This window comes from Melanotaenia boesemani, chromosome 1, assembly GCF_017639745.1.
Source record: "Melanotaenia boesemani isolate fMelBoe1 chromosome 1, fMelBoe1.pri, whole genome shotgun sequence".
NCBI classification, from domain to species: domain Eukaryota; kingdom Metazoa; phylum Chordata; class Actinopteri; order Atheriniformes; family Melanotaeniidae; genus Melanotaenia; species Melanotaenia boesemani.
The window spans coordinates 38059368-38087337 of NC_055682.1; the positions used below are offsets into that span (position 1 = coordinate 38059368).

Below are 27970 nucleotides of genomic sequence, written 5' to 3' on the forward strand. Positions count from 1 at the left end.
TTTTTGTATGTAAAAATGTACCTAAATGCAGTGTAACCTTCACAGGTTAATTTAATTTGACCTTGAGAATGCATATTCTTACCGTTACAAACACACAATTCCAAACTACAATTTGGAAAAATGTTCTTTTATTTTTTCACATATTTGTAATATTGCAAATAATTTTTAAAAGTCTTATTGCTGTGAGAAGAGCATTATTTGTTTCTTCATTAATCCTAAACACATTTTATATCAGTGAGCCGTGCATGTTGTAGAAGTTGCAGGGATCATGAGACTAATAACCTCAGCATCTTTGGAGCTGCCTGAAAACACAAATACTTTGAAAAGCACCTGGAGAATCATGCAACACCTTGAGCTTCTTGAAATATTGTTCGCTTCTGCAAACAAAGCAATCACTCATGAATGGTTACCTAAGGACCCACCTGTAGTTGATGGTAGACTGGAGGTCATTTAAAAAATATCCATGAGATGGACTTGTTTGTCTTGGTCCTTGAAGACATTCCACCACTTCTTCAGTTCTAACTAGTCAGTAGGGAGTTTTGTTCACTCATAAATGGTTGTCAAGGCAGAGAATCAGGGCTGCATTGTAGGTGTTGAAAAGGTGATAGCTGAGGCCACCTGTGTTCAGAGATGTTTTTTGTAGTATAACTTAGATGACTTCCTTAAGACTTTTCTCAATCTGTCATATATACTGTAAATGGATAAAGACAGAATTTGTCTTTCATTCACTCACATCCTTTGTATGTATACATTACTGTCCTCCGAGAAGCTGGATCTTGACCTGTAGACCTGCTTCTCCTGTATTGTGCCATGCATTTATGAAGTGTTCATCCTACTACAACACATTATAAACTATAAGGTGGACAGAATGGCTAAAGTATTGGCATTAAAGGCGGGGTTGGTGGTTTTTTTCACGAACAAATTTCAATAAGGCTTTTTCACATTCTGCGTGTCATGGAATTAAAGGTCATTTGAAAAACATAAAAGTATTTTAATATACATACAGTCTGATTATGTTAATTTTCTATACCATTTAGTCCATTTCAGGGACACAGTGAAGCTGCAGCCTATCCCAGCAATTAGCAGGCGAGAGGCAGGGTGCACCTGGACAGGTCGGCAGTCCATCGCAGGGCCGACACTTAGGGAGAATTTAGAGTGACGATGTCTTTGGACAGTAGAGGAAAACAGAGTACCTGAAGAGAACTTACGCATACATGGGACGAACATGTCAGCTTGTTTTACCCCCCAAAAATAAAATTCCAGTAGGAAAATATTACCTATTCAAGTCAAGAGTATGGCTTGCTCTTTGCTCGTATGCACATGCATGCAAAGTCTACCAGCCAGGTCTCTTCTAATCAACAGACAAATTAACAAGACAAATTAAAACGTGTGTAATTACAATACCATTAGGCATTCAGATAAGAATTTCTCTATAATCAAGAGGAACATACTATGTTTAATGTAGCGATATATTTCATCATGTTGTGTCCACTATCAAACTGGAAAATATAGTAATGGGTAAAGAATGAAAAAAGGGAAAGGATCTATCAAAAAGCAGCGCTCATAAATGCACAGATTCACTTTGGTATTATGTTGAATCTTCACGGAGCTGTGATGTAGCAATACCCCCCAGCCTGGCACTACACTAGCTTTCAAATAGTGATTGCTGCTGGTAACAGAGATCCAATATGCATTGACTGCAGGGCTAGCTATAGCTGTCTGACACATCGTTTATACAAAGATCTCTGTGCTCTAAAGTTGATGCTTCGCCTGCTGATTTGTACACAGACAGACTTCTCTGGGCTTAAATGTCTATGGGACTGCTGTTTGTGTGCATGTATGTGTTAGTGTGTGCACGATGGGGGGCATTGCAGTGTGATTTGTGATGCTGTTCCTGCTGTCCATATGCTCCCAGTTTGACTCCTCTGTATCCTGAGGCCATCAGAAGAGGAGGACATTTTTTATATTTAAGAGCCTCCAACTCTGTGTGAGTTCAAACTTGCCTTGTAGACAAAGCACACTTTTACACTCTCCTACTCTTTATCTTCTCTCTCTGTGTGCATCTCGTCTTTCTCAGAGTAGGAGGTAATGAATTACGTATGAGTAACAGAAAAGAAGCATGGTCATGTGGATGAGCCCTTTAAGAGCAAAGTCTTGTCCTAGCCCTGCTGCTCCCATATCATTTAAAAAGCATGTCAGCTCCTATGAAGATCGCATTTGGCTCCCCCGTCTGCTTCATTCCCAGCTAGCCTTTCCAGTTTGCTTCCTTCCTTCTTTTCTTCTTTTCATATCTGTTCCCTTTGGATGTGTCAATGGGACTCATTCCTTTTACTTCCATTTATAAACCAGAAGTTAGGATGCTGGGTAAAATGTAAAGAAAACCCAGGATGTAATGATTTCTAACTCTCATAACCTTTTGTTTTCTTTGTTACATTACTTTAAAACATATTTGAGGTTGAACTGAGACATTTTATTATTTCATGAAAAATATTATTAATCTTGAATTTGATGGCATAAATACCAAAAAGTTAAAACTGTGCCATGTTTGTCGCTGTCGTTTCCTCTTAACAAGATTCAGAAATCATCTGGAAACCGAGACCAGTTGATGGGGACGAATGTTGTCCCATTCTTGTCTGATATGGCATTCAGCTGCGCAGCAGCCCTTGGTCATCTTTGTTTTATTTTAAAATTAATGATGGTCCAAATGTTCTCCAGCACCCGGACTCTACAATGACAAAGTGATGCTGTTGTAGATACAATGTGCAGTTTAGCATTGTCTTGCTTTCATGTGGGGTCCCACACAGCTCAGTTCTTGGGTCTCTACTTTCCCAGGTTCCATTTAGAAATCACAAGGGTGCTTTCCATTTCTATGCTGATGACAATCAGGTCTGTATTCCTCTGATACAACAAGACCCGTATTCTGTGAAAGCACTGGAGGGCTTTGATGATTTTACAGCCTGGATGGCTTTATTTATTTATTTTAACAATAAGAAGATAAAGGTTTACTGGTCCCGGTGTTACCAATGCTTCTTCCCCTGGTTTTTGGGCCCCCTGGCACAATTAGTTAAACCCATTGTCATCATTCTAGGTGTGAAAATGGACATTGATTTTAATTTAGACAAGCAGATCACTGCAGTGGAGAACTCTAGCTTTTTCCAGCTAAGACAGGAAGCTAACATTTTCTTTTGAAAAAAGAAATAATTCACTTTATGTTGGTTTTTCTGAGTCTTCGTTATTTTGTCTCCAGCTGGTACAAAACACTGCTACATGTCTATCACCTGATAATGTAGTAACATCATAATAATAATGCATTACCTGGTAGAAATGTAATAATTTTGGCAGTTTTAAATGTAATAAAGTTGTTACATTATTAGATGCAGTTATTACATTACCAGCCTAGAATTTAAAAAGTGTTTAGAAAATGTAATAACTGTTAGCCAGAATGTACTAACATCATAACAGTTATTGCGTTAATGGCTTTATTACATTTAAGATGGCCAAAATGATCATGTTATTGGCTGTTATTACATGATTGGTTGCTACACATGTGGTTTAACAGGTACATAGAATGGGGACCACATTTCTCCTGCCCTAGACTCACTGCATTGGCTCTGTATTGTTTTTTTTTTTCTTTTTTTTTTTTGTTTTGTTTTTTTTTTCATTTGTTTGTTTTTTAGTGTTTTAGTGTTTTTAGTGTTTTAGTGTTTTAGTGTTTTTAGTGTTTTAGTGTTTTTATTTGTTTTTAAGTCACTGAATTTCCTTGCCCCATCCTGTTGCATGTCCATTCCCCTTCCCACTTACTCAGGTCAGCTCGCTGGCTGTTCCTGGATGTGCCGAGTAAGAAGAGCAGTGACTGCTCCTCAGTTGTTGAAGATGCTACCACTAAATGTTAGACATGCGTCTTCATTGTCCATTTTAAATCACTGCTGACCAACTTTTCTCATTGGCTTTTTGGATTTGTTATTTTGATTTTGTTCCTAATTTTGTTTTTATCTTCTTTTTGTTGTCTTATTTTTGTTTTATTCTATGTTGTTTTATTATGTTATTGACTGCAGTAGAGACAGTAAGGAAACCTACATTCTGATCATTTTCATTTGCATTTATCTTCACATTAATGCAATGACACATATTAATACTCAAGGTTAAGTTTCATCTGAGAATAGTGCCAGACAGGAAGCATATGGTGTGTATATGAAGACTGCAGAACCCAGTCTGACTCCTGACTGGGTTTTACATTTATCAGTATTCAGGCATTACTCCACATACCATACCATACCATACCATACCATACCATACCATATCATCTTTATTTATTAAGATGCAGGTTTTTGTATCTGTGGAGTATTTTTAGTTGGAGTATGTATACAGCTGTTTTTCTTTGTACCACATCCTTTTTCATCCTTGTGTTGCCCCATTCTAACTGTTGGAGGTGTTTTCATAAAACATCTTACTTCTAGTGTTTGATATGTGTACTGTGTTGTGTTGTAGACAACATATTGATGTATGAGATTTAAAAATCATTGCTTTTCTTTTTTTTTGTTTGTTTGGTTGGTTGGTTTTTACATTTTTACATGGTTTCTGACTTTTTGGGAACTTAGATTGTAACTATGCTGGAGTGCCAAAAGAAAGGTTTAGTAATTAATGTTTGTGGTAACGGTAATTAGTATGTTATAATTTGAGCATACTTTCTCTTCTCATATCTGCTAGCTCACAAAAGAAAACCCGCAGATAGCTTCTATTGATCGGTCATGACTGCTCATCGCTGCAGCCATTCATTTTTTTCTCCTTTCCTCTCATTGCACATGTGGCCGAGACTGAATTAAGCTTTGACTATTTGTTAGCAGACTGGATTCAGTGAAGGAGTAAACAGCTGATTATTGGTTGCTGATGTTGCTATGATTGGATCTGACAGATGCGATCTGTCTGCTTAGTCTGGAAATGTGTGTGCGGTGCATGGAAAAACTGTATGTACAGAAGAACTTAAATGACTAATTTTCACTGGCAATTATTTATAATTAGAGAAATTACCTACTACAACATTGTAATTTATTTAGTTTTTTTCATTTCTTTTACAAGCTGTTGCAGACTTTATTCTTAAATTATTGCAAATAAATTAAAGCTTTACCTAGATTCAGCTGCTGCAAGACTGATGAACAAAAGCCATACAGAAATGAATAACTCAGTAAGCATATTAGTGTTTGACTGAATTTTCTGCAAGAGTCTGAAGTTCTTTGTTTCTTCTTTACTCTGTCTAGCACTTAAAAGTTGCCTTTTTAAGGGTGCTTTTAAGAAAGTGAAAAGTTAAGGACAGAATTATCTTTTGATTATTTGTATTAATGGAAAGATGAACATTTGACCCCAAGAAGCCTTTCAAAGCTGGAAAATCATTGAATGGGTGCTTTTTTTATCTACGTAGTCTTTAAGCTCAGATCAGACCAACCTGGATGTTAAATCATAGACGTTTTGTCTGACGATTACCTTAAGTTAAATAAACGTTTATTAAATACATGACGTGCTGATAATGCGTCTCTGTTGCTCTTCACTTCTATAGAAACCAGAAATTAATTTGTTAATGGGATTTGTACTGTGTAGTATCGATAGTTTACTTCGGGGAAAAGAAGTTTAAAGGGCTTTTTCTACTATAACCAAAATCAATATTCAGGTAGAGAAATAAGGCAAGACAATGTTTGCCTGCAGCCCACATCACCAAATCCCTGAGAACTCTGGAGCTGAATTTGTGAACAACAGTTCAGATCATGTTAAAGAGGAAATTTCTCTCTCACATTGCTGTGGTTGCAGCTCTTCTTAGCAGAGGACACGCTGCCCGTCTGGGTATTGATCCCTGTCAGCATCAGCTGTTGTGTAGTGAACCCCCACGTTTCAACAAGTTAGGCTGAACAATGATGAAACTTCATCACCTTTTACATCATTTGGTCTTCAGTCCAGCATTAATTTTAGCATCTCGTTACTTTTGGGGATTTCATTCATTTCCCTCAGCTTCTTCCAACATCCTCTCTTTGACATATCTTTATTTTCTTTATTTCTCTCTCTTTTGACTGGTGTTGATTTGTTGTACATTTCTCTGACTGTCATCCTGTCTATCATCTGCCACCAGCCTGACATTCTGCCCACATCAGCGCTAACTCATGCTCATTCCTATTTTTTTTTCTTAACTAGTTTATCCTCTTCTCACTGCTTTTCTCTCCTCTGAGTTCTCTTCTCTTTTTTAGCTCTAGCACCTGCCTGTCCTCTTTTGTTCTAATTCTCTCTATTTGCTGTATGGCCTCTTCTTACATTATCCTTTTAAAATGTTTCAAATCCATACTGAACTCTTGAGGAAATGTCAAATCAGTCTTAAATAGTAAGCCTTTTAACCAGATGTTCTGGTTCACAATGTCTGTGACATTGTGTGTATCGAAATCATCTGCACAAAAAAAAAAAAGTCTGTCTGCACAAGGGCTGCAACGATTAGTCGATCTTGTCGACAATAGTCGACAATGAAAATAGTCGACAACGATTTTACCCGTCACCTGTTGTTGGCAAAAAAAAGAAAAAAAAACTACAGAGTCAGACATTGTTTTCTCGCGGCCGACCAAGGAACAAAATGGCGGCAGAGGACGTCAAAAGTCTGGGATAACTTCATGTTAAACTAACAAGATAAATTAAATACATGTGAGATTTGTAAAGCGGACCTTGCGTACCACAGGAGTACGTCTGCAGTGCTCGAACATTTAAAGACGAGGCACGTCGGACTCAAATAACAAACTCATGCAAGATTTCAAAGCTGAAAGTGAAATAAGAGCCATTTAATATCAGATCAAATCAAATCAAACTTTATTTATAAAGCACTTTTCATGCTTGGGTAACACAAAGTGCTTTACATGAAAAATCAATTCTTCCATATTAAAACAAAAAGAAACTGCATAACAGGGGAGAAATAATAATAATAAATATGAGATACAAAATCGACTAGTCATTTTAATAGTCGGTGACTAATCGACTATCAGAGAAGTCATTAGTTGCAGCCCTAGTCTGCACTGCAGCTTTAATCTCTTCCTCTCCTGTTGTTTCTTAAATCATGACACGGGCTGTCGGTATAAGTGGCTGACTGGCTGTCCTGTATCGTCTCTCTCTGGTTATTGTTCAGGAGGAGGAGGAAACTAGCTAGGTTCATGGTTCTCACCGGCACATACCCAAACCAGACAGGACTATCGCTCAATCCTAAACTGCCCCCTACACACCTCTTTTTGAGCATTCTCCTCCATATGAAGGCCCATCCCAAACCACGTAGTGTGGAGGGCGAGTGGACCATTCAGCCCTCAAATAGCGAGTCTGCAACACTTCACACTCGCAACAAAACAGCCTTCAGATATGAGTTCCACATGTCCTTCATGTTTGTCACATGTCTTTTTTTTAAATCAGAAAAGTTTCAGGAAAATAAAAAAAAATAGCAAATCTTACTTCATCCTGACTTTTTATGTAAGCACAATTATCAGCATTCATTCATTGGTTTGATTGGAATTGTCAAATGGTAATGGGGTTTAAGGAATCACTTAAAAGTATTAGAAGTCTAATGTAGCTCTTGTCAGTCTAATGCTTGCTGAATTTATCATGTTTCGGGGACAGTGGCAAAAACAAGGCAGCTGGTGCAGCTTCGTAATTTATACGATGCCTGTTTCACTGAAAAGAGAAATTTGGGAGTCTTTGTGTTGCCGTGGTGACAAGCGCTTTCCTTTTTCTGGTGGTGGGAAGAGGGCATCCCGTTCCTTCCCAACTTATTTATACCCTCCCCTTCCAGTTAAAGTGCCCTCCACAGCAGTGAGTGTGAGGGGGTAGGAGGCGGTTCGGGATCGAACCTCTGTCTTTGTGTCAGCACCTTCTCTTAGTGGTGTATATAGACTATATACTTTTAATTGTAGTTTTCAGTAGGCAGTTAAGCCAAAGGCACAACCACTTGTAAATGTTAACCAAAAGCAACACACACCCAGCCACACGCATACACCGTCTCAGGCAGGTGACGTACCTTGTTGCTCATAACTATCCCACACTCCTGTGTGGACAACAATAAATCAGAGTAGAACGATTAATCCTTGACAATCCTTGAAAATGTTTCTGCTTGTCGACAATAATCACCATAAAATGTATTTTGCTCCAATATTTCTAGCTTGCAACATCTGCATCCAGTACTTTGTGTTTCTTCCTCTAACAATAGAAATTATACTGTGATATGTTTCATGTTTTTACAATAAACTGTCAGGGTATAATGTGATAAGGTGCCTTTTTTATTTGGTTGACAGCTCTACACTTCCATTTACATTGGATATTCATTCTAATTTTATTGTCTACCCCCTGACAAAACCTCAGCCCCCACACATTTAAAAGGCTAGCTCCTTCACAGTATACATGTGTATATTTACTTATAGCATTGGCAGAAATTGTGATTTAACACTGGAGAAAATTGCCTGGAGGCTGCAGAAGGTTCAGCCCACAGGATGGAAATTAAAGGAGTGACGGATAAGAGTGAAAATAGCTGAAAGGTCCCAGGTTGGACACTGAAATCAAGGACACAGCTTAGATAATGAGAGCATATATGTTAGACAAAGGAGGAGAGTTTTAGATTGACCTGATATAATTCATTATGTTGTTTTGAGTCAATTTTCTTGTCTCAGCCATTACATTAAACCTAATTGGATCATTCCTGGTGTGTGGCAGCCCCTCATTGTGGAGTTGGAGCAGGCAATATCAGCTTGAAGCTAATTGAGTGAAAGGGGAAAGAAAAGGAAAGCTAACAACAAACCTGCACTCACTGTGGATTAAAGAAATGACACTGCTAAAACTTAGATATTTTCTCCTTTCTCTTTTCATCACTACTGAATTGTATGAGGGGCAGAATAATGAAGTCATTACAAAGGCACAGCTCTGCCTTCAAAAGACAGATGAGCAGCATGTTGTTTATCCTAACACCTTGTTTCATTTAACTCAAGGTGAAGATGCAAGAAAATCATGTCAAGAAATCAACAGAGAAGCTGAACTCAAGCTTGAGGTGCTTTTTATAACTGAACCCAATTTAAAAAACAAAAATAGACACTATTTCCCTCACTCACAGTAGAAAGTCGAGTGTCAGGAGAAAGCATTAGTGAGTTATTTGAAAGCAGCTCAATGTAAAATGTCAATTACGGTGGAAAAAGTTAATGAAAGTGAAGCAAGTCAGGAGGTAAAATAGAGAGACAAGAGATAAAAGAATGCTGATAGACAGACTGGCAGCGCAAGGCATGCAGCAAGAGGGATGACGAAAGCTCGGCTCAAACACCCAGAAGTACGAGCAGCAGGGTGGGAATTTTATTTTTCTCAACTTCAACTGACTCCAACATGAAGGCAAACATGTAGACGTTAGCTATATTCACACTGGAGCTTTGTTTCCCTTTTTCTGTGTTAATTAGAATTCAAGTATAGACCGAAAGTTCAGTTTTTCAAACCTGAAGTTAACAGGAAGGAGCCAGTAGGGAGTTTTCCAAATGAAACCTAAGAGCAAATGGTTAAGTGCAAAATGAATCCCTAATTCTGGCAGTGGCTGTGAGGAAGTGTAGCTTCAGGGTGGCCGTGGGGAAAATTAGGAACAATAAACTATTGGACATGAACTGTAACAGCATATTATTATTTTTAATTGAAAACAGCCAGCAGAGATGTGCAGCAGCGTGACATTAGACGTAATTCCAAAACATAATTACCGCATATTTTATGAAGTCACTGCAAAAAACATGGTGTGTGTGTGTGTGTGTTTAGAGCCTGGAAAAAAAGTATTCATACCTTTTGAATTTTTCCACACTTTGTCACGTTTCAGCCACAAACTTAAAAGGGTTTTATTGGGATTTTTAGAAATAAAAAATGTGCCGTGTATTTGCGCTTTCAAACATACATACTAGTAAACTTAGCTTGCAGCGCTTTGGTTTCAGAGCGAATGCCCACCAAAGAGCAATTTGATCTCCTGCCCCTCCACTGTCAGTGTTCTCAGGCAAGACACTAAAAAAAGATGTTGCTCCTACTTCGTGTTTGTTCTACGCTGTTTAAAAAAGGCTGTAAAAGTTCAGACTGTCTGGCAAACAGAAGATTCTTTGTGTTAATTGTTTTGTGTCTACATGAACTTTTGAAGTTTAGCTGCCATGATGATGGATTGTCAGTGCTGGTTAGTAAACATCTATTCTCATAATTCCTTACATATGGTACAAAGCACTCAAGCTTTCTTCACCACTTCATTAATTTTTAATTTCCCATTTGAGTAGGTCAGAAAATAGAATGTGATAAGTTTTGTCTGATGTTTCAAGAAAGAAATGCATCTTAACAGCCACAGTGCAATAATCTTCATTAATGCTAATATGCAGAGGAAATATTTGAATTTCATTCTTATGGTCGAGACAATCACTGTTAATACGTTAGAATATTATACTTCATGCACTACTTATTCTTGGTTATGCATCAGCCTACTGCAGCATTTTCAGGCCTGTTTCTTGACTACTGCACCAAATAATGGTTGTTACCTAACCTTAAAAGTGTCCAAATAGCAGCTCTCAAAGCAAAGAAAGTAACTCACTAGTCCTTTCTCCCTTTCTGTCTTTTCATCCAGAGCTAATAGATGGGACGCCCACCTTAAAAGTCAACCATGGCTCCGGCACAGTGGTGCTACAGTTACCAGGCAACGTGAACGTAGCAGACAGGCGGTGGCATCGGCTGGATGTCCGCAGCAACAGCAAGGTGGGACACTTTATTTAACATCAGCAACCATTTATTTATAAAGAAGCTACAAGCCGTATCACACTGTCTTATTTACCACCAGATGTTTCACATTTCCACCAGGACATATGCTGGCAGAAAAGACTGATATCATTTAAAACGCAGGGCTTGTTAATGCAGGGAAATAAGTAAATCAGCTTTATGTAAATGTTTTTTTTTTAGGTTGTTTATTCTCTTAATCTGAAAGCCTGCCATTGGCTCCCATTATGTAAGCACTTCTCTGTGTCTTTTGAGGTTGCAGAAATCATAAATATCACCATCAAAGTAGACCACACTGATGCTGACTGTGTTGCCATTCATGATGTAAAATAATCTCATAAACTGCTGCTTTAGCATCTTCATACTGGCAGAATATTCATCTGCCCTCAGTTTGACATCGTAGTCATGAATGAATCTTTGCATGCGGACATGTGTTATGAACATTCCTGAAGCTGACATTGCCCTGCAGCCTCCTGAGTAGTTTAATAAAAAAAAAGAAAAATTGATTCTCAAATACTAATTCATTCTAAAATTTTGTATCTAGTTAGATATTAATTAACACGGGTACTGATACTTTTGGCATCTGCTGGTTCATGGAAAAAAAAACATCCATTTTAAAAGGCACTGTAGCAGGCAGCCCCGCCCCTACAGCATCTCCCTGAAGGACCCATTGTTTACAATATTGCCATAACAGCATTTAGACCTCCTGAGTAATTTTGTGAATTGAGCGCCATATATTTGGAACAACTTTTCTTCAGGTGCGTTTTTCCCGTGTGGCGATGCCACCATAGTCCAACCACCAAACATTCATACGCATTCAAAGACCACTGTCCCGGAGTGTCTTGCCCAAGGGCATGGCAGATTCACAAAGCCAACCTTCCCGTTACTAGATGACCTACTCTACCACCTGAGCCACTGCCATCCATTAACATTACATACAAATGACTAATTCAGGATATAAACTCCACATTTCCACCTTTCCATCAAAGCCTCATAATTTTTTCTTTTTTCCTGCAGCTGTCCAAATAGAGATGATGGTAGTGATTTAGTATTATAAAACTGTCTGAACTGTAGAGTACAAAGGGAGATAATTGTGGTAAGAGTGAGACGGATGATTAAAGTAGCCCTCCTTTTACAGTTAATCTCTGGAATAATTTAAATGAGAGTCAAATGAAGCTAATCTTCATTTGACTGGGAACTGCCTGAAGCTTCTCACCTCCAAGGAAAATTCCTACAAAACCACTTTCTTACAGCTCTTTTTTCACCTCTTAAACATCAACAAGACTGTCAGTGATCCTATTTTTAGAAGCTTTGATATAACCCAGTCTGACAGTTTCGAGCTTCAGTCTCACTGAGCGCTTAGGACACCTGAAAGCAGCTGGACTGGCTCTGACTCACTCCTCTGTCTTCCCAAAATTCCTAACCCATCTCACAGATGTTCCACTTCAGTAAAAGTAGAGGACCAAATCATATTTTGTCCACACTCTGCCAGTGTAAAGGCATTGGCAGCACCATTAAAACCTAAATGACACCCTTGAATTAGTAACTGCTTCATTTTGCTGGTTAGACCTGCATACTCTGCAGCAGTGGGAAGCTTTTCCTGCCTCTGATCCATCACTGAAATACATGTACATGTAATACAGTTTAAGCTTCTTTCCAGAAATTGCTTCTCATATGTAAAATTTACAAAACACACAATGTCTGTTACATCTTTTGTATTTGCTGTGTTTCTTTGGAATGAAAGGATAAACCAGTTTCAGGGTCAGCTTCACATCAACACATGTATAAGCATAGATTACATTTGCTCAATATTACAGCAATAATTTGGTTTGTATGAATGCCAGAATGAATTTGTGACTTTGGTTATTATGACAGGGATTATTCGGCATCACAGAGGTATTATTCTAAATCAACTATGAATCTATTCACTTGTCCTGAATAATCAGCAGCAGCTTATCCGACCTGGTTGTTTGACAGTCAGAGATGAGCGGCTGCACAGACAATGCTGCTTCCTAGAGATTTCAGCAGCTGAAAACCACGAGCAGTGTCTGCGGTGCAGTGTGTGAATGTAATGCATTAACTTGCTGTAAAAGAACAGGTCCAAACAGTCATGTTCTAAATGCACTTCTTCAGGTAAAATTTCGTTTCTTTGGTTGTGGGTTGTGTGGAGTATCAGAGGAGGAAAACCATGACTCAGACCTAAAAATGATTCAAGCGAGAGCCGTGTTGTGGATTTTTACATCATCAGACAGTTGTTTACACTTTAACTACAGAGTGTCTTGTAGAAACATGGCCTGATGTTCATTCAGAAACAGACTGGTTTGTAAACCTGTGTGGGAATATGCACCATGTTACTCTGACCCAGTCCATGTAAGTGTCTGAGGCAAAAGAAATGTGGTGGAAATGTCCATGCTGCAGCTCCAACTAAAGCTGTTCACATCTTTTAGGTTTGATTTGTTTTTAATAGGGGATTATTTACTGTCCTTGTGAACCCCTTCTGAGTAGCTTTTAGTAGTAGTTCACTTGTCAGGAAAGCATCTATTACAGGAATCCGTCTTTGATGAATAATGCTAAATGAAATTACAGTTGAGAGACTACTCTCCTGCGACTCCATCATGAGGTGTTATCTTCCAATGATTAGGATGATTTTGATTTTTTTTTTAAGAGTCAGTGGTAGCCATTAACCTTTTAAAGCCTGAGGTCCCCCTCAATTGGGGACTTTTATAATAGATGGCGTTACACCGTACCCAAACAGCCACTTCAGAGACCTCACCTGAACTGCCTGTACTAAAACTAATCGAAACTATTTCGTTTTGTTCTGCTTCGCTTTACCTGAGTTGGTCTTTGCAGAGGTGATTTTCACATATTGTTCTATGATGATACACAGCTTAACAAATATCACAAGTGTTCCCTTCACTATGGCGCATTCACACCAGGATAGTCCAGAGACTCCATTTGATTGTGCAGGCAATTCTGGACAATGCTGCACCTTTGTTTGGTTTGGTTTGCTTTCACACTTTACTCAAGCAAAACAGGGCTGAAAATGGAGCGACAATAGATTTATTCCGTTTTGGGGTCTTTGTTTTTACTTTACTTTTCAAACCTGATATAGTTTTCACAATAATCTGTCCAATATGAGCAGCAGCAGAGAATCAGAATCAGAATCAGAATCAGAATCAGATTTATTGCCAAGTAACTTTCATTACAAGGAATTTGTTGTGATTTGACGGTGCCTACATATAAATAGATAAATATGAACCATAAAGATATGAACAAGCCAACTGAACATATAACATTAAGACTGAAAAACTATATAAGAGTGGAAATAAAAATTATGTACATAAAAATAAATAAGAGTAAAGTAGTGTATTTACATTAAATGAAATGTGCAGTCTGTAGTATAAAAATAAAAATGTACAAATTGAAGTGACCAATGAAGGGGGAGTGTGTTAATGCGTTGTCAGTCAGGTAAGTCTTTAGGTGAGTTCCAAAGCCTGATGGCAGAGGGGAAGAAACTGTTTTTGTGGCGGGAGGTTCTGGTTCTGATAGACCGCAGCCTCCGGCCAGAGGGGAGAGGATCAAACAGATGGTGTCCAGGGTGGGAGGGGTCAGCTGCTATCCTCCCTGCTCTCCTCAGGGTTCTGGAGGAGTAGAGTTCTGGGAGAGAAGGAAGGCTGCAGCCAATCACCTTTTCTGCAGAACGTATGATACGCTGCAGTCTGCACCTGTCCTTGGCAGAGGAAGCAGCGTACCAGACGGTGATGGAGGAGGTGAGGATGGACTCCACGATGGCAGTGTAGAAGTGGACCAGCATTGTCCGTGGTAGATTGAACTTCTTCAGCTGCCTCAGGAAGTACATCCTCTGCTGAGCCTTCTTGATGAGGGAGCTGATGTTCAGCTCCCATCTGAGGTCCTGGGAGATGATGGTGCCCAGGAAGCGGAAGGACTCCACAGTGTCCACTGGGGAGCCACGCAGGATGACAGGGGAGGGGGGGGGCTGTGCTCTTCCTGAAGTCCGTAATCATCTCTACTGTTTTGGAAGCATTGAGCTCCAGGCTGTTCTCGCTGCACCAAGCCATCAGACGGTCAATCTCCCATCTATAAGCAGACTCATCCCCACCAGAGATGAGTCCAATGAGGGTGGTGTCATCTGCAAACTTCAGGAGCTTGACAGACTGGTGACTGGAGGTGCAACTGTTCGTGTACAGAGAGAAGAGCAGGGGAGAAAGAACACAGCCTTGCGGGGAGCCGGTGCTGATCGTCCTGGAGTCCGAAGTGTGGCTTCCCAGTCTCACGCGCTGCTTCCTGTCCGACAGGAAGTCTGTGATCCACCTGCAAGTGGTGTCGGGCACGTTGAGTTGTGAAAGCTTGTCCTGCAGACGAGCCGGGACGATCGTGTTAAATGCGGAGCTGAAATCCACAAACAGGATCCTGACGTAGGATCCTGCAGAGTCCAGGTGCTGGAGGATGAAGTGAGTGGCCAGATTTACAGCATCGTCTACAGACCTGTTGGCTCTGTAGGCAAACTGTAGGGGGTCCAGGAGTGAGTCCGTGATGGATTTGAGGTGGGACAGAACCAGGCGCTCAAAGGATTTCATGACCACAGAGGTCAGGGCGACGGGTCTGTAGTCATTCAGTCCTGTGGGTCCTGGTTTCTTGGGGACTGGGATGATAGTGGATGCCTTGAAACATGCTGGTACATGGCATGTCTCCAGTGAGATGTTGAAGATGTCCGTGAACAGAGGAGACAGCTGGTCTGCACAGTGCTTCAGGCAGGCTGGAGACACGGAGTCTGGCCCAGCAGCTTTGCGGGGGTTCTGTCTCTTGAAGAGCCTATTTACATCTCTTTCAAGGACAGAGAGAGGTGATGGTGGGGGGGATGTGGGGAGGGGGCACTGTAATGGTGAGAGGTGTACAGCCTCTATTGTGGTGGTGGGGGAGGGGCTGGTAGGCTGGAGCCGGTGTGAGGTGTGGTGGGGGGAGGTGTGAGAGCTGTCCAGGTGGTCTTCAAAGCGGCAGTAGAAGTCGTTGAGGTTGTTGGCAAGACGTCGATCGTTAGCAGCGGGGGGAGCTCTTGGCTTGTAGTTGGTGATCTGCCTGAGCCCCCTCCAGACAGAAGCAGAGTCGTTAGAGGAGAACTGATGTTGGAGCTTCTTTGAGTACAGCTGTTTAGCATTCCTCACCGCCCTGCTGAACCTGTACTTGGCCTCTATGTACTCTGCTCTGTTGCCACTTTTGAAAGCCTTTTCAGACCTCAACTGTCCCAGTCTGGATGTGAACCAGGGCTTGTCATTATTATAAGTCACCCAGGTGCGTGTTGGTACACAGCAGTCCTCACAGAAGCTGATGTATGAGGTTACAGCTTCTGTGTACTCATCCAGACTGGTGGAAGCAGCCCTGAAGACATCCCAGTCAGTGCAGTCCAGACACGCCTTTAAGTCTTCTGCAGCTTCACTAGACCACTTCTTTGATGTCCTCACCACAGGTTTAGAAAGTTTAAGTTTCTGTCTGTAGGCAGGAATCAGGTGGACCATGTTGTGGTAGGAGTGTCCCAGTGCAGCGCGGCTGACGGCGTGATATGCGTTACTGACGGTGGTGTAACAGTGATCGAGAATGTTCCCCTCCCTGGTAGAGGCAGCCAGATATCCGATATGCTGCTCTACATCACTTCTTCTCTTTTGTTCACTGGATGGTTTGTTTGCTTTCAGACTGGTACCTATATGCGCTGCAGATCGGATGTTATGCCGCTTTGCGGTTGATCGTGGCAACTTGAGTCAATGAGAGTTCTTCCACCAGACATGCTACGCAGCGTTTCTGAAGCACCCCTGAAGCACCTGGTGCTCCGCTTCTCTAAAAATACGCAGGTGTTCTGTTTTTACCGCTTACCGCTTGGAGACCGCATCAGTCTAGATTAGAGCGGATTGTTCAGGCAGGAAGTCAGTGAATGGAAAACAAAATGGATCCAGTTGATTTTAAAAATCAAACACTATGTGCAGACTTTGGATCAAGTTTTGCTCTGAAACATCAACATTACATCTTAACTGGCGTCACGGGCACAAAGCAGTCAGGTAAGAGAAGGTCACGCCATACCTGACACCATGGACGACGAGACGTTTATCTTGGAGGTGAAAAACACCACACATCTCTAGTATAGAAAATTAAAGAGCAAGCACGTGACACCTGGTTGGACTAGCTAAATAACCTTTTGCTGGTTTCTTGGTCTCTTCAAATGTCCATAAGTGCATCAACTATCACGTGATGTTGCAATTCTCATGTTAGCAAGTGAAGTGGAGAATCCAGCCGCGGCAGAGGCGCTCTGCTCTGAAACGTTCCTGGTGTGATAGGGTGCCCGGCGGAAAGCACGGTGCTTCCACATTCAGTGGAACAGGAGGGTAAGCGAACCACACCAGAATCAAGATCCTCGGTTTTCAAGTGGACCATAGTTCTAACCTAAGAAAACAGCCACAGGCCTCAAAGGGTGAAAACAGTATCTACTGTAATCTGTCTTGGGATTCATGAGTAAAAATCGACTTTCGTAAGTCAATCATTAGTGAGACTTCGACCATGGATGGAATAAAGAAATATTTTTCTTAACTTTACCTTCTTGCTCTAGACCTGTTAGGAAACACGAGGCATAGGTTGACTTGTTTATGTTGTACTCGGGCGGCAGTGGCTCAGGCGGTAGAGCAGGTCGTCCAATGATCGGAAGGTCGGCGGTTCGATTCCCGCTCCCGCAGTCATCTGTCGTTGTGTCCTTGGGCAAGACACTTAACCCTCCTTGCCTCCAGTGTTGGCATCGCTGGTGTATGAATGTGTGGATGAATGTTCGGTGATGGTCGGAGAGGCCGTAGGCGCAGACTGGCAGCCACGTTTCCGTCAGCTTGCCCCAGGGCAGCTGTGGCTACGCACGTAGCTTACCATCACCAGGTATGAGTGAGGAGTGGATGAATAATGGATTCACAATGTAAAGCGCTTTGGGTGCCTTGAAAAGCGCTATATAAATCTAATCCATTATTATTATTATTATTATTACTGTGTTTATTACTATGTGTATATTGACCAAGACACTCATACAATTACTAAAGTAACTTTAAAACAATATTAAGAGCATAGTGAATTAAATGAAACACAAATATAAAAAGTAAAATTAATAAAATCATTAAAAATTATCTTTAAATAAAAAGGTTTTTAACTGCTTTTAAAAAGTGTTTACAGAACACACTGATCTTAAATTCAATCGAGGGACAGCCAGCAAACCCTGATCAGAAATCTCAGATCCCTGCTGCTATGGTAACGCTGCAGCAAATCTGTGACGTAAACAGGGAATTGGTCATGCAAGGTGACTTTTTAAAATATTTTAAAATAGAAATATAGATCCGATAGGGAGCCGATGGAAGAAATTCAAAACTGGAGTGATGTGATGTGTGTGTTTTGGTGAAAAGTCTGGCAGTTGCATTCTGAACCACCTGCAGGCAGTTCAGAGATGAGCTGCCCAGTCCTATAAAAACATTTTCCTTTGAGAATTACAGTAATCCAAATGAGAGGAAATAAAGCCATTAATGATCTTTTCCATCCCCAAAGATGTAACAACTGGTCTGAACTTGCCGATATTTCTCAGCTAATAAAAACAAAAGCAAACCAACTTATTTACATGTTGGTCCAGAATGAAATCCATGACTCACAAACCCCAAGATTACTTACTGTGGGTTTTACTACAGTACTTCTCGATGATACCTGGAGCCAAAGCAGATGGAGCAGAGACAGGGACCTTAGTTTTATCAGCATTTAGTTTAAGAAAGTTATTTTTCATCCATTCTTGATGGACTTGATACAGCTTAACAGGACAGATAATTTGGAGAAGTCATTAGGTTTAAAAATGCAAAACTGAATATCATCTACGTAACAGCAAGGAGATAAACCTTAGAAAATTCACTGATGAAGGAAATGTGAGCCATCTGCTGCTCTCTGTTGAAATAATGTTAATAGTCACACAAAAGTAGCATAATTTACACTCCTAAAAATGAAGACAAACACAGGCTTTTTTTCTGAGATGACGTTAAATCTGAACAACATGACTTTGGTTGTTGTTTCTCTTCAGGAGGTACGTTTCACCCTGGATCGATGCTCGGGGGCACCGGTCATGGAAATGGAGGGTTTGGGCAGCTGGTTGACCACTGAGGATCATTCTTCCTGTGAAGTGACAGGTGTTACACCCAACACTGACAGGTACGAGTGGACATGTGCACGTCATTTATTTGAGTTAACACTGATAAAACTATTAAGACCCTTTAACAGCTGACACACACGGTCTCCAGTCTACTAAACAGTAGACATGTTTATACTTTTTTTTCAACTGTCAGACAAAAATATAATCTAAAAAGAGTCAAAAAGATCTTTCATTTCAGTTGAATGCAATATGCTGCTGTATAGTGCTAAGAGTGATACAGATAAACTAAAAACATTGTTACAGGGAACTTGCTTTTCTTTTCTTTTGTGCAGACAGCTTTATCTCACTGTAGGTGGGTCCAACCTTTCCAGACTAAAATTAGTTGACAGTGCTGCCTCAAGATTTCTAACTAGCACAAAGAAGTGGGATCACATCACCTCAGTTCTGGTTGAGTTGCACTGGATATCAGTGAGATAAAGAATTCATTTTAAGATTTTATTTATGTTTAAGTGTTAGGCAAACAAGCCTTTGTAGACATATTCAATCTTTCCCACCATGTGTAAATTTTAATTAGAATGAAAGACGCACTTCACTTTTCTCAGTGATGTGTCCCCTTTGTCTTTGTGTCTCTAGTTTTATTTCTTTTTTTTTGTCTCAAATAAAATATCTTTGTGACCGCTCCTGTTTTTTCAAACATATTATATAAATACTGAACATGTGATTTGACAAACATTTGTTAATTGTACTCTGGGACCTAATTGCTATGCGTGCATGTTGGTGTAATTGTGTGTTTTAGACACCTGAACATGAGTCAAGTGCTCCAGCTTGGAGGTGTGAATGAGGACATCCCCTACATCTACCCTCAGCTTCAGCACAAACACTTCACTGGCTGCATCCGCAACCTCGTTGTGGACAGCAAGGTAAAAAACATTATTATACAGCCTCACGCAAAAACACACACACACACACACACAGACACATATGCATGACCAAGCCAGCATTTGAACATCAGGAGGCAAGCAGACCCAAACTCACACCTGCACTCTAGCTGATAAATGGATTAATAACACTTTTCTACATTTGCCATGCTCCTGTGTCATTTTAGAGATGTTTTTAACACTTTTAACTTCAACCTCAAAGTGCTTTCAAACTCTACACACATGCTCTGTGAGAGTGAAATGAAAAACCAGCCTTCCTCCTCCTGCAGTCAGACTTCAACCCTCTGCTGGTGTGTTGGAGTTAAAAAGTCAGGGACTCCATGTTCAACCATGAAAATCCAAGCCCAGCCCCAACTAAACCCAAATCATCTTTGTATGAGCGGAGGGCTCTGGTGTAAAATTCCTGTGTGAAACCAACAGCCTTACAAAGCCAGATGTTTTGTTAAAATTGCCTTTTCTACTGTAGTTTTTGGCTTGGCAACAAATCAAACAATGACTTAGTTAAATTGAGCTCATTTCAGTCTGAAACAGTTGATTTTTGCCTAACATGGCTGGTATTTAGACTGAAATTTGGGTTCCTTAAAATACAAGCTGTGTTAGGGTGTGGCTTCCCAGATAACCGAAACTCATACAGCAGAAAATAGGAAATTAAATGTTTGACTCAGTTCTCAAAATACAGAATGTTTGACTTATTACTTATTGACTTATTTATGAAAAATTTGATGGAATGGAAAAATACTTTATTATTCTACAAAAGGAAATTATAATGTTGTAATGTGGTGATTTTTGTTAATAGAAATCATGAATAGTCAAATAAAAATGAGTTATTTAAGTGGAATGACATTTGTTATGGTTTTTTTATTTATTCAAAGGTAATATTTATTCATGCATGATTAATTCACGACTGCCAAGCAGTTAGATGGTGGCATTGTTGCCTTCTGTATGCAGATATTTTTTGAGAGGATCTTTACACAAGGCTGCAGCAGCAACCTGAACACTGCAGTGATGAACAAAGGACTCTCTGGGTCCAAAATGTTGAATGTTTAAGTGGAGGATGTTGAATAGAAAATGCAGAAACACTCACATTGAAACGGGTATGATAGCCTCATGCATATTATTTAGAAAGAAAATGACCTTATTTAAAGGAATATTTTGTATTTTTATGGAACCATTTATTAATAAATTCAACTAGTATATTTATTTTTGAAATCTGGATTAAATCATTTTTCAGTTGAGATTTTTGTATCCTTGAGCTATTCATCAGTCTCTGCATGAAAGGACCACACATCAAACCAAAACTTTGGTAGACATGAAAGGACGTTATCCACAATAGGGGAGGAATTCAGGAGCATTAATCATTACATTTAATAACTCTGCAAGTTCAAGGTTTCCAACAGAGTGTGCACACTTTTAGTTACAGACTGTAAACTGCAGCTGAAGAAGAGATTTAGTGAGGCAAAGCAAGGCAGGTTTATTTGTTCATCACATTTCATGTACAATACAACTTAAAGTGCTTTACATAAAAAATTAAAAACATTACAGAAGGGTTCAAAAGTCGCAAATTTTTAAGTCACAAACAAAGGTAAAAGCTATGCGTCCCAGATACGTGAATAATGGTGTCAAAGGACTGCTTTTCTAACTTTATAGGTCTCATATATATGAGCAGTAACAAAAATGCTTTAAAATACATGATTTAAAGTAATGAAAAAATTCTCAAAGTAGCAAATAAAAATGAGGAGTGTAAAGAAATAAAATATCTGGTTTAAAAGAGTCAGAGCAGGACACCTGAAGTAGTTTCATATTCTGTTCTTTCTTTTTTCTTCGTAAAGAATTTGAATGCATCGGGTGAATCGTACTCTTCTTCTTCAATATGATATAACTTCTGAAAGAAATGAAAAGGACATCAAATATGATACAAATTCATGTTCCAGCATTACCAAGAATTGTGCTGTGAAGAAAAATTCAGTTTTTTCTTCAGTTCAGCTTTATTTGTACAGCACATATTCATGACAGTCATCTCAATGTGCTTTTACAGATATAACTCAATTAAATCCAAACAAAGCTGTTATGATTTACATTAGTCCAATTATATCTGTTTTCATACAAACCATGTCCTACGACTATTACTTAACTAAAGAAACCAATGGTTCCATCGAATCGCCTCTTTTATTCAATCCTCCATGCTGGGCTGCACAAGGTGACAGTGAAGAAATAAAAATCTACTTTAACAGGAAGGAAAAGCTGTCCCACTTCTGGGATATAAATCTGTCCCGTTAGGAAGTAACACTGATTGTGAACCAATTTCACCCACTGTTGTACAAGTGGAACAGACAACAGGTGCAAATGAGATGCAATTAGCAAGACAACACCTACAAAGTAATGGTCCTGCAGGTGGTGGCCACAGACCATTTCCCTGTTTTCATCCTTTCTGGTTTATTTTTGGTCTCGTTTGCATTTTGCCATCAGTGCCCTCACCACTAGAGGCAACATGAGGGAGGTGTCTGCAACCCACGGAAGTCGCTCAGGAAGTGCAGCTAACCCAGGACGGCACATTAATATGTGCTGGGGCAAAAACGTTTCTTAGGTCTCCCAGCACAGCGTACACAAGAGGGGCCCAACGCAGTGCAGCCTGATTGGCATTTGCCAGAGAACACCAGGAATGGCAGATTCTTTGTTGGTGCCCTGTGCTCTTCACAGATAAAAGCAGCTTCACATTGAGCACATCTGACAGACGTGAGAGTCTGGAGTCATGGAGAATGTTCTGCTACCTGGAACATCCTCCAGTATGACTGGATTGGCCGTAGGTCAGTGATGGTCTGGGGAGGCATACCCTTGGAGGGCCGCACAGACCTCCATGTGCTAGCCAGAGGTACCCTGACTGCCCTTAGGTACTGAGATGAGATCTTCAGACCCATAGTCAGATCAGATGCCGCTGCAGTGGGACCTGGGTAGTTCTTGCATAATGAAGGCATTGATGCTATGGACTGGCCTGCCCTTTCCATCCACCACCACCATGTCGCACCACACACTGTCCAGGGGTTGACTGATGCCCTGATCCAGGTCTGGGATGAGATCCCTCAGGAGAACATCCATTATCTTATCAGGTGCCCTGACGTTGTAGGGAGTGCGTACCGGCACATGGAGGCCACACACACTACTGAACCTGATTTTGAATTGTCTTGAGGGGTTTCCAGACGTTGGGTCAGCCTGTGATCTAATCTTTCCACTTTTATTTTGAGTATGATTCTAAATTCTGATAGTCTTCCTTTTATATTTTGAGCAGTGTGGTCATGCATGGAGAGTAAAGAGCAAAGAGAAGAATGGCGGGAAGGGCCCAGTGCATCATGGGGTGGGCCTGTAGCAGCATAACCAAAGGGATGTCACCCAAGCCAGCTTAATTATAAGCTTTATCCAAAACCTTAATATGAAAGGTAGGGAGGGTGTCTGTTGTGTCTGTTTCAACAACTTATCAGCACAGTCAACCACGCAATGCTGATGCACATGAACATTTAGTACGCTGGAGCTCTTGAGTTAATAGATAAGGACTACCAGCCAGCCGAAAGAAAAAAAGTCTATGTGAGCCTATTATCATGAGCCTGCTCCTGTTCAGCCTGTCAGTCACTTCTAGGCTACTTCTTCCATTTAATGAGGTCAGTATCAGTACAGACAGGTTCATTACTAGGCATCTGTCACTCCTGTTACACACACACAATGACTAGGCTGTTTTCTGTTTGATCTGATCATTTGCTCTTTGCTAATGTAGAAATGGAAATGCTTTTAAAAGTATTAGTATTTTTTTTTTTTTTTTTTTTTTGCACTAATGAGACCGATTTGTTTAACACTTTGATTTAAGTGTGGCTTTCATAACTGAACTGGCTCTGTACAGCTGCATTGTGATGTTAGATCTCAGTAGTGGTGCTATAGAGGATTTATGTTTATTATCCTGCTGTGCTGAGGTCTTGGAGTTGGTGTGGTTTACCTTAGCCAGAGATGTAACAAGGGGCTGCACAAACACTGTGTACTAATGAGAGAAATCTGCCTGATGTGTGTGGGCGGACATGAGGATAATAAATTTCCAAAAAAGCAAGCAGCAGTAGGCGTACTGATGATTAATAATGATGGACATGTTCCGGCATTGTGTGAGTTTTTTTTTTCCTTTGGTGGTGGTGTTTTTTATTTCCTTCCTTCCTCTGAATGTGTTACTGTTTCACTTCCATTGCCATAGCAACATCCTCTGTTTCATCTGGGATGTGAGTGCCTGCGAAGTGGTAAAGGTAGTTGACTCTGATATTACTTTGTACCTGTTTTTGGGCCGTACAGCATAGCAGCACTGTGTTGGCTCCACTAAGCCTTTTCAAGTGTGATATGAGGGCTTTTGTACACAGTGAATGGTTTAGAGAGTCTGCTGGTTTCAGCTAAAGAGGGAGAGGATGTAAGGATGTCTCCCTGAAGATGAAAATGCACAAAACTGTTATTTATTTATTTTCTTGATTATATAATTACATTTCTATTCTTGAGTTTGGTCATATCCCACTGGCTGTCATTCTCCATTGTTTTTAAGTCTTTCCTTTCTTGTGCTGTCATTTTTCTGCTTTTCTTTCCCCTTTTAGCTCTCAGACATACATTTATCCAAGTTTTCCTGTGGTTTTGACACATCTGTCACTCCATTTTTGGTTGAGGAGTTTTGGACTTACAGCTGTTGGGCTAATGGCGTTTTGAGTGCTAGTAGCTTTGTTTGATTTGCAATGTTTCTCAGCAAAACATCTTATAATAGAAATAATAAAGCATCTGGACTGTGGGTAAATATGTGTCTGGTGTGGAGCACAAGGGGAGAACGAGGACAGTTGTAACACTTGCAATTGCTCCAGTCAGGGAGAAGTTAGGAATCATCTAATTCACTCTGCACATGTTCAGTTTAGTCATTAGTCTGCATGTGAAGGCTAACACAGCAAAATTTGTGAGGAAAATTTAATTTTGGGAAAAAGTAATTTTTTTAACCCAAATTGTTTTGTGATTACATAGCTTGCTTTGTAGTTGAACTTGTCACACATATATCATGTTGATTGTGTCTGTTTAGCTGTCTTTTAAGCAGGTTATTTGTGGCAATGTTTTAGTTGTTAGCTGTGCTGCTGGATCATCGATATTGCACTCGGGGACAGTTGTAACACACTTGCATGGGGTAGGTTGTAATGGTTTAGAAATTGTTACAATGGACCACAACTAAATTTAAATGAATGTATTAAAAGTGTGATTTGAACGACAACATTGTGTTGTAGGCCACATTCAAATCAAACCAAACTTTATTTATAAAGAGCTTTTCATGCCAAAGGCAACACAAAGTGCTTTAAATGATAAAAACAATTCATGCATAATAATATAAAACAAGCCTTCACACAGCACAGTAGATAACATAGCAATTTAAGCTCCCCTTTAACTCAGTTTATCTTTACTCTGTAACTCCTGCTCTGTGGGACCACAGCATTTTTAAGAGTTTTGAAAAAAAATCTTTCAGTATCTTGTCATGGAAAAGTCATGGTCCATATTTCATAATGTAAGATTTCACCCGATGGCCTGTTACGACTGACCCTGACTATGGGCTCACTTCACTCCTTGTGTTTGAGATCAAGCCATGCATTTCTGTTGCACAGGTATTTTCCACGCCTTTTATTTATTTCTGTCACCGTTAGAGACAGAAATGTCAAAATTGTTAAAACTGTCCCCGGTCTCCCCTACATAATAGTGAAGTAGTGAAGTTTATATGAACTGATTTTTTTAATAGCAGGGACCATCCATCTTGGTCTTTGGAGCGCCGCTGTCCTGCAGGTTTTTAGACGTTTTTACCTGCAGCAACATACCTGACTCAAATCAATAAGTAATTTGCAGACTTCATGTCTGGCTCTGCATACGTCTGAGTTTGAATCAGGTGTTTTGCAGCGGGAAAGCTTTTAAAACCTGCTGGACACTCGCCATCGAGGACCAGGATTGAGGATCCCTGTTTTATATAGAATATTTTCTGAATTTAAACAGTGGACGTCAAAATCCCTTGAATGGACAACCATTCAAAACAAACTAACCTTTATAACGAATTTAATTAAAATGTTAAGAGCTGGAGTCTTTATTTAAAGGTTTCAGATCATAAAACATGTTTTAATTTCAGGCAAAGATAATCTTCAACCAGAAAAGTGTGGAGTACTTTCTCCGGGTTGGGAATGGGGTCCTGCCCCAAGTGGAAGAGTTTAAGTATCTCTGGGTCTGGTTCACCAGTGAGGGAAGGATGGAGTGAGGCGGATCGGTGCAGCCTCTGCAGTGATGCGGACTCTGCATCGGTCTGTCGTTGTGAAGAAGGAGCTGAGCCAAAAAGCAAAGCTCTCGATTTATCTAGGTTCCTACTCTCACCTATAGTCACGATCTGTGGGTAGTGACCTAAAGAATGATATCGCGAATACAAGCGGCCGAAAAGAGTTTTCTCTGCAGGGTGGGCGGGTTCTCCCTTAAAGATAGGGTCAGAAGTCGCTGCTCCTCCACATCGAGATGAGCAGCCCCCGCCACCCAACCCCGGATAAGCGGAAGAAAGTGGATGGATGGATCACAATGTATTTAGATTCAGTTGATCTTAATTGTGTAGCACCTACTCACAACGAAGTCATCTTCATGCACTTTTACAGACAGTTCAGTCAAATTATAATGTATTTAAGACAAATCCATTTATTACATGATCCACATTATAACTGTTTTGCTATAAGCCAGTTGATAAAAAAAAAAAAAATTGTCTAGTTAAGGAAACAAATGGATTATATTGACTTTTGTTTTTGATTCACTCGTCCATCCTGAGCCTACACAGGACGGTAGGGAATGGCGGAGATCATTTACTGTTTGAAGAAAATATTCTGTTACCTCACACAGCTGGCTTAGTGGGGGGTTTCCATAATAAGTTGTGTCAAAACACCACACACGTCATTGACCAGTGAACAACTCCCAGTCTGCCTCGTCTGAGTTGCATACATACACCAAATAACAGGATCAGCAGGAAATGTGGCTGAACGATTCCTGAAGTTACAGCTAATCCGGATTTCCATTAGACAATTTCTTTCAGGGACAGTCATTCGTGTTATAAGTGCAACTGAATGGACACATATTTAAGTATTCAGAACGTCTTGGTGGTTTCCATCAGAGGACTGTTTCAGTGTTAAGTTTCATCACTTTCTGAAGAAAGAGTTAATGATGGAGAGAGTATACATGAGTCAGATGAGGATGGGAAAGAAGAAAGGCCTTAGGCTCATGTCATTTTAAATTCAGATTAAACCAAACATGAGGAATTACAAACATCTACAAAAACAAAAATAAATAAATAAAAAATGACGTTTTAAAACCAGGAGAAAAAAAAGTTCATTTAATGTTGATCAGCAGCATGAATGAGCTGCACTCATCAGTTCAAACAGATAAGTTGATTTTAAACAAATGAAACTTCAAACACATTTGACCCTTTGATGCACAGTGTCCACTACAGAGGGCACATATTTAAAGGCTGTTTTTAAATGTATGCTTGGCTGTGGATCGTACATTAACAACTTCATTGGACATTAGTGAGTCACCAACACTCTGCCATGTATACAGAATAACTACATTTGTTATAGTATATATACATACATTGTAATTACCAAGTTTGCCTCAGTGATAAACAGGACAAGAAAATGATCCAGATTTTTTTTATAGAAAATTTATATTATATTAATATATTATTACAAGATATTATTTTATAAATATTTTCATAGATCAAATAAAAAAATCAATACACTGAATAAAAGTTTATATAAGATTAAAAAGCAGAAAAACATCAACGTGCATGTCTGTAGAAGTAAAATATTTTATTTAAAAAAGTGTGGTATGTTTTGTAATAATTCATGCACCAGAGGGTTAAATTTTTCTGTCACCACACAGCTGTTGACCAAATTACTGGCATTGTTAAATTGGCCTCCTCACGTTAGTCAGACCTGCAGACGTTAAAGCCACGATGTTGGCTGATAAGAGATCTTGAGAGAGAAAGCCAGTCAGGCTGTTATAAACCAGGTCAGGTGTTGGTGTTGGTGGTGTTGGTGGT

The 27970-nt window shown here is 40.0% G+C and overlaps 1 protein-coding gene across 1 annotated transcript in view; it reads left to right on the forward strand.

Annotated features, from left to right (window-relative positions):
* Positions 1-27970, forward strand: part of si:ch211-186j3.6 (neural-cadherin) — a 384844-nt gene that overhangs the window by 282045 nt on the left and 74829 nt on the right. The window contains exons 28-30 of the mRNA XM_041985518.1: positions 10622-10749; positions 18866-18993; positions 19731-19854. Coding sequence (XP_041841452.1) covers positions 10622-10749; positions 18866-18993; positions 19731-19854 — 380 coding nt within the window. The remainder of the gene's footprint in view (positions 1-10621; positions 10750-18865; positions 18994-19730; positions 19855-27970) is intronic.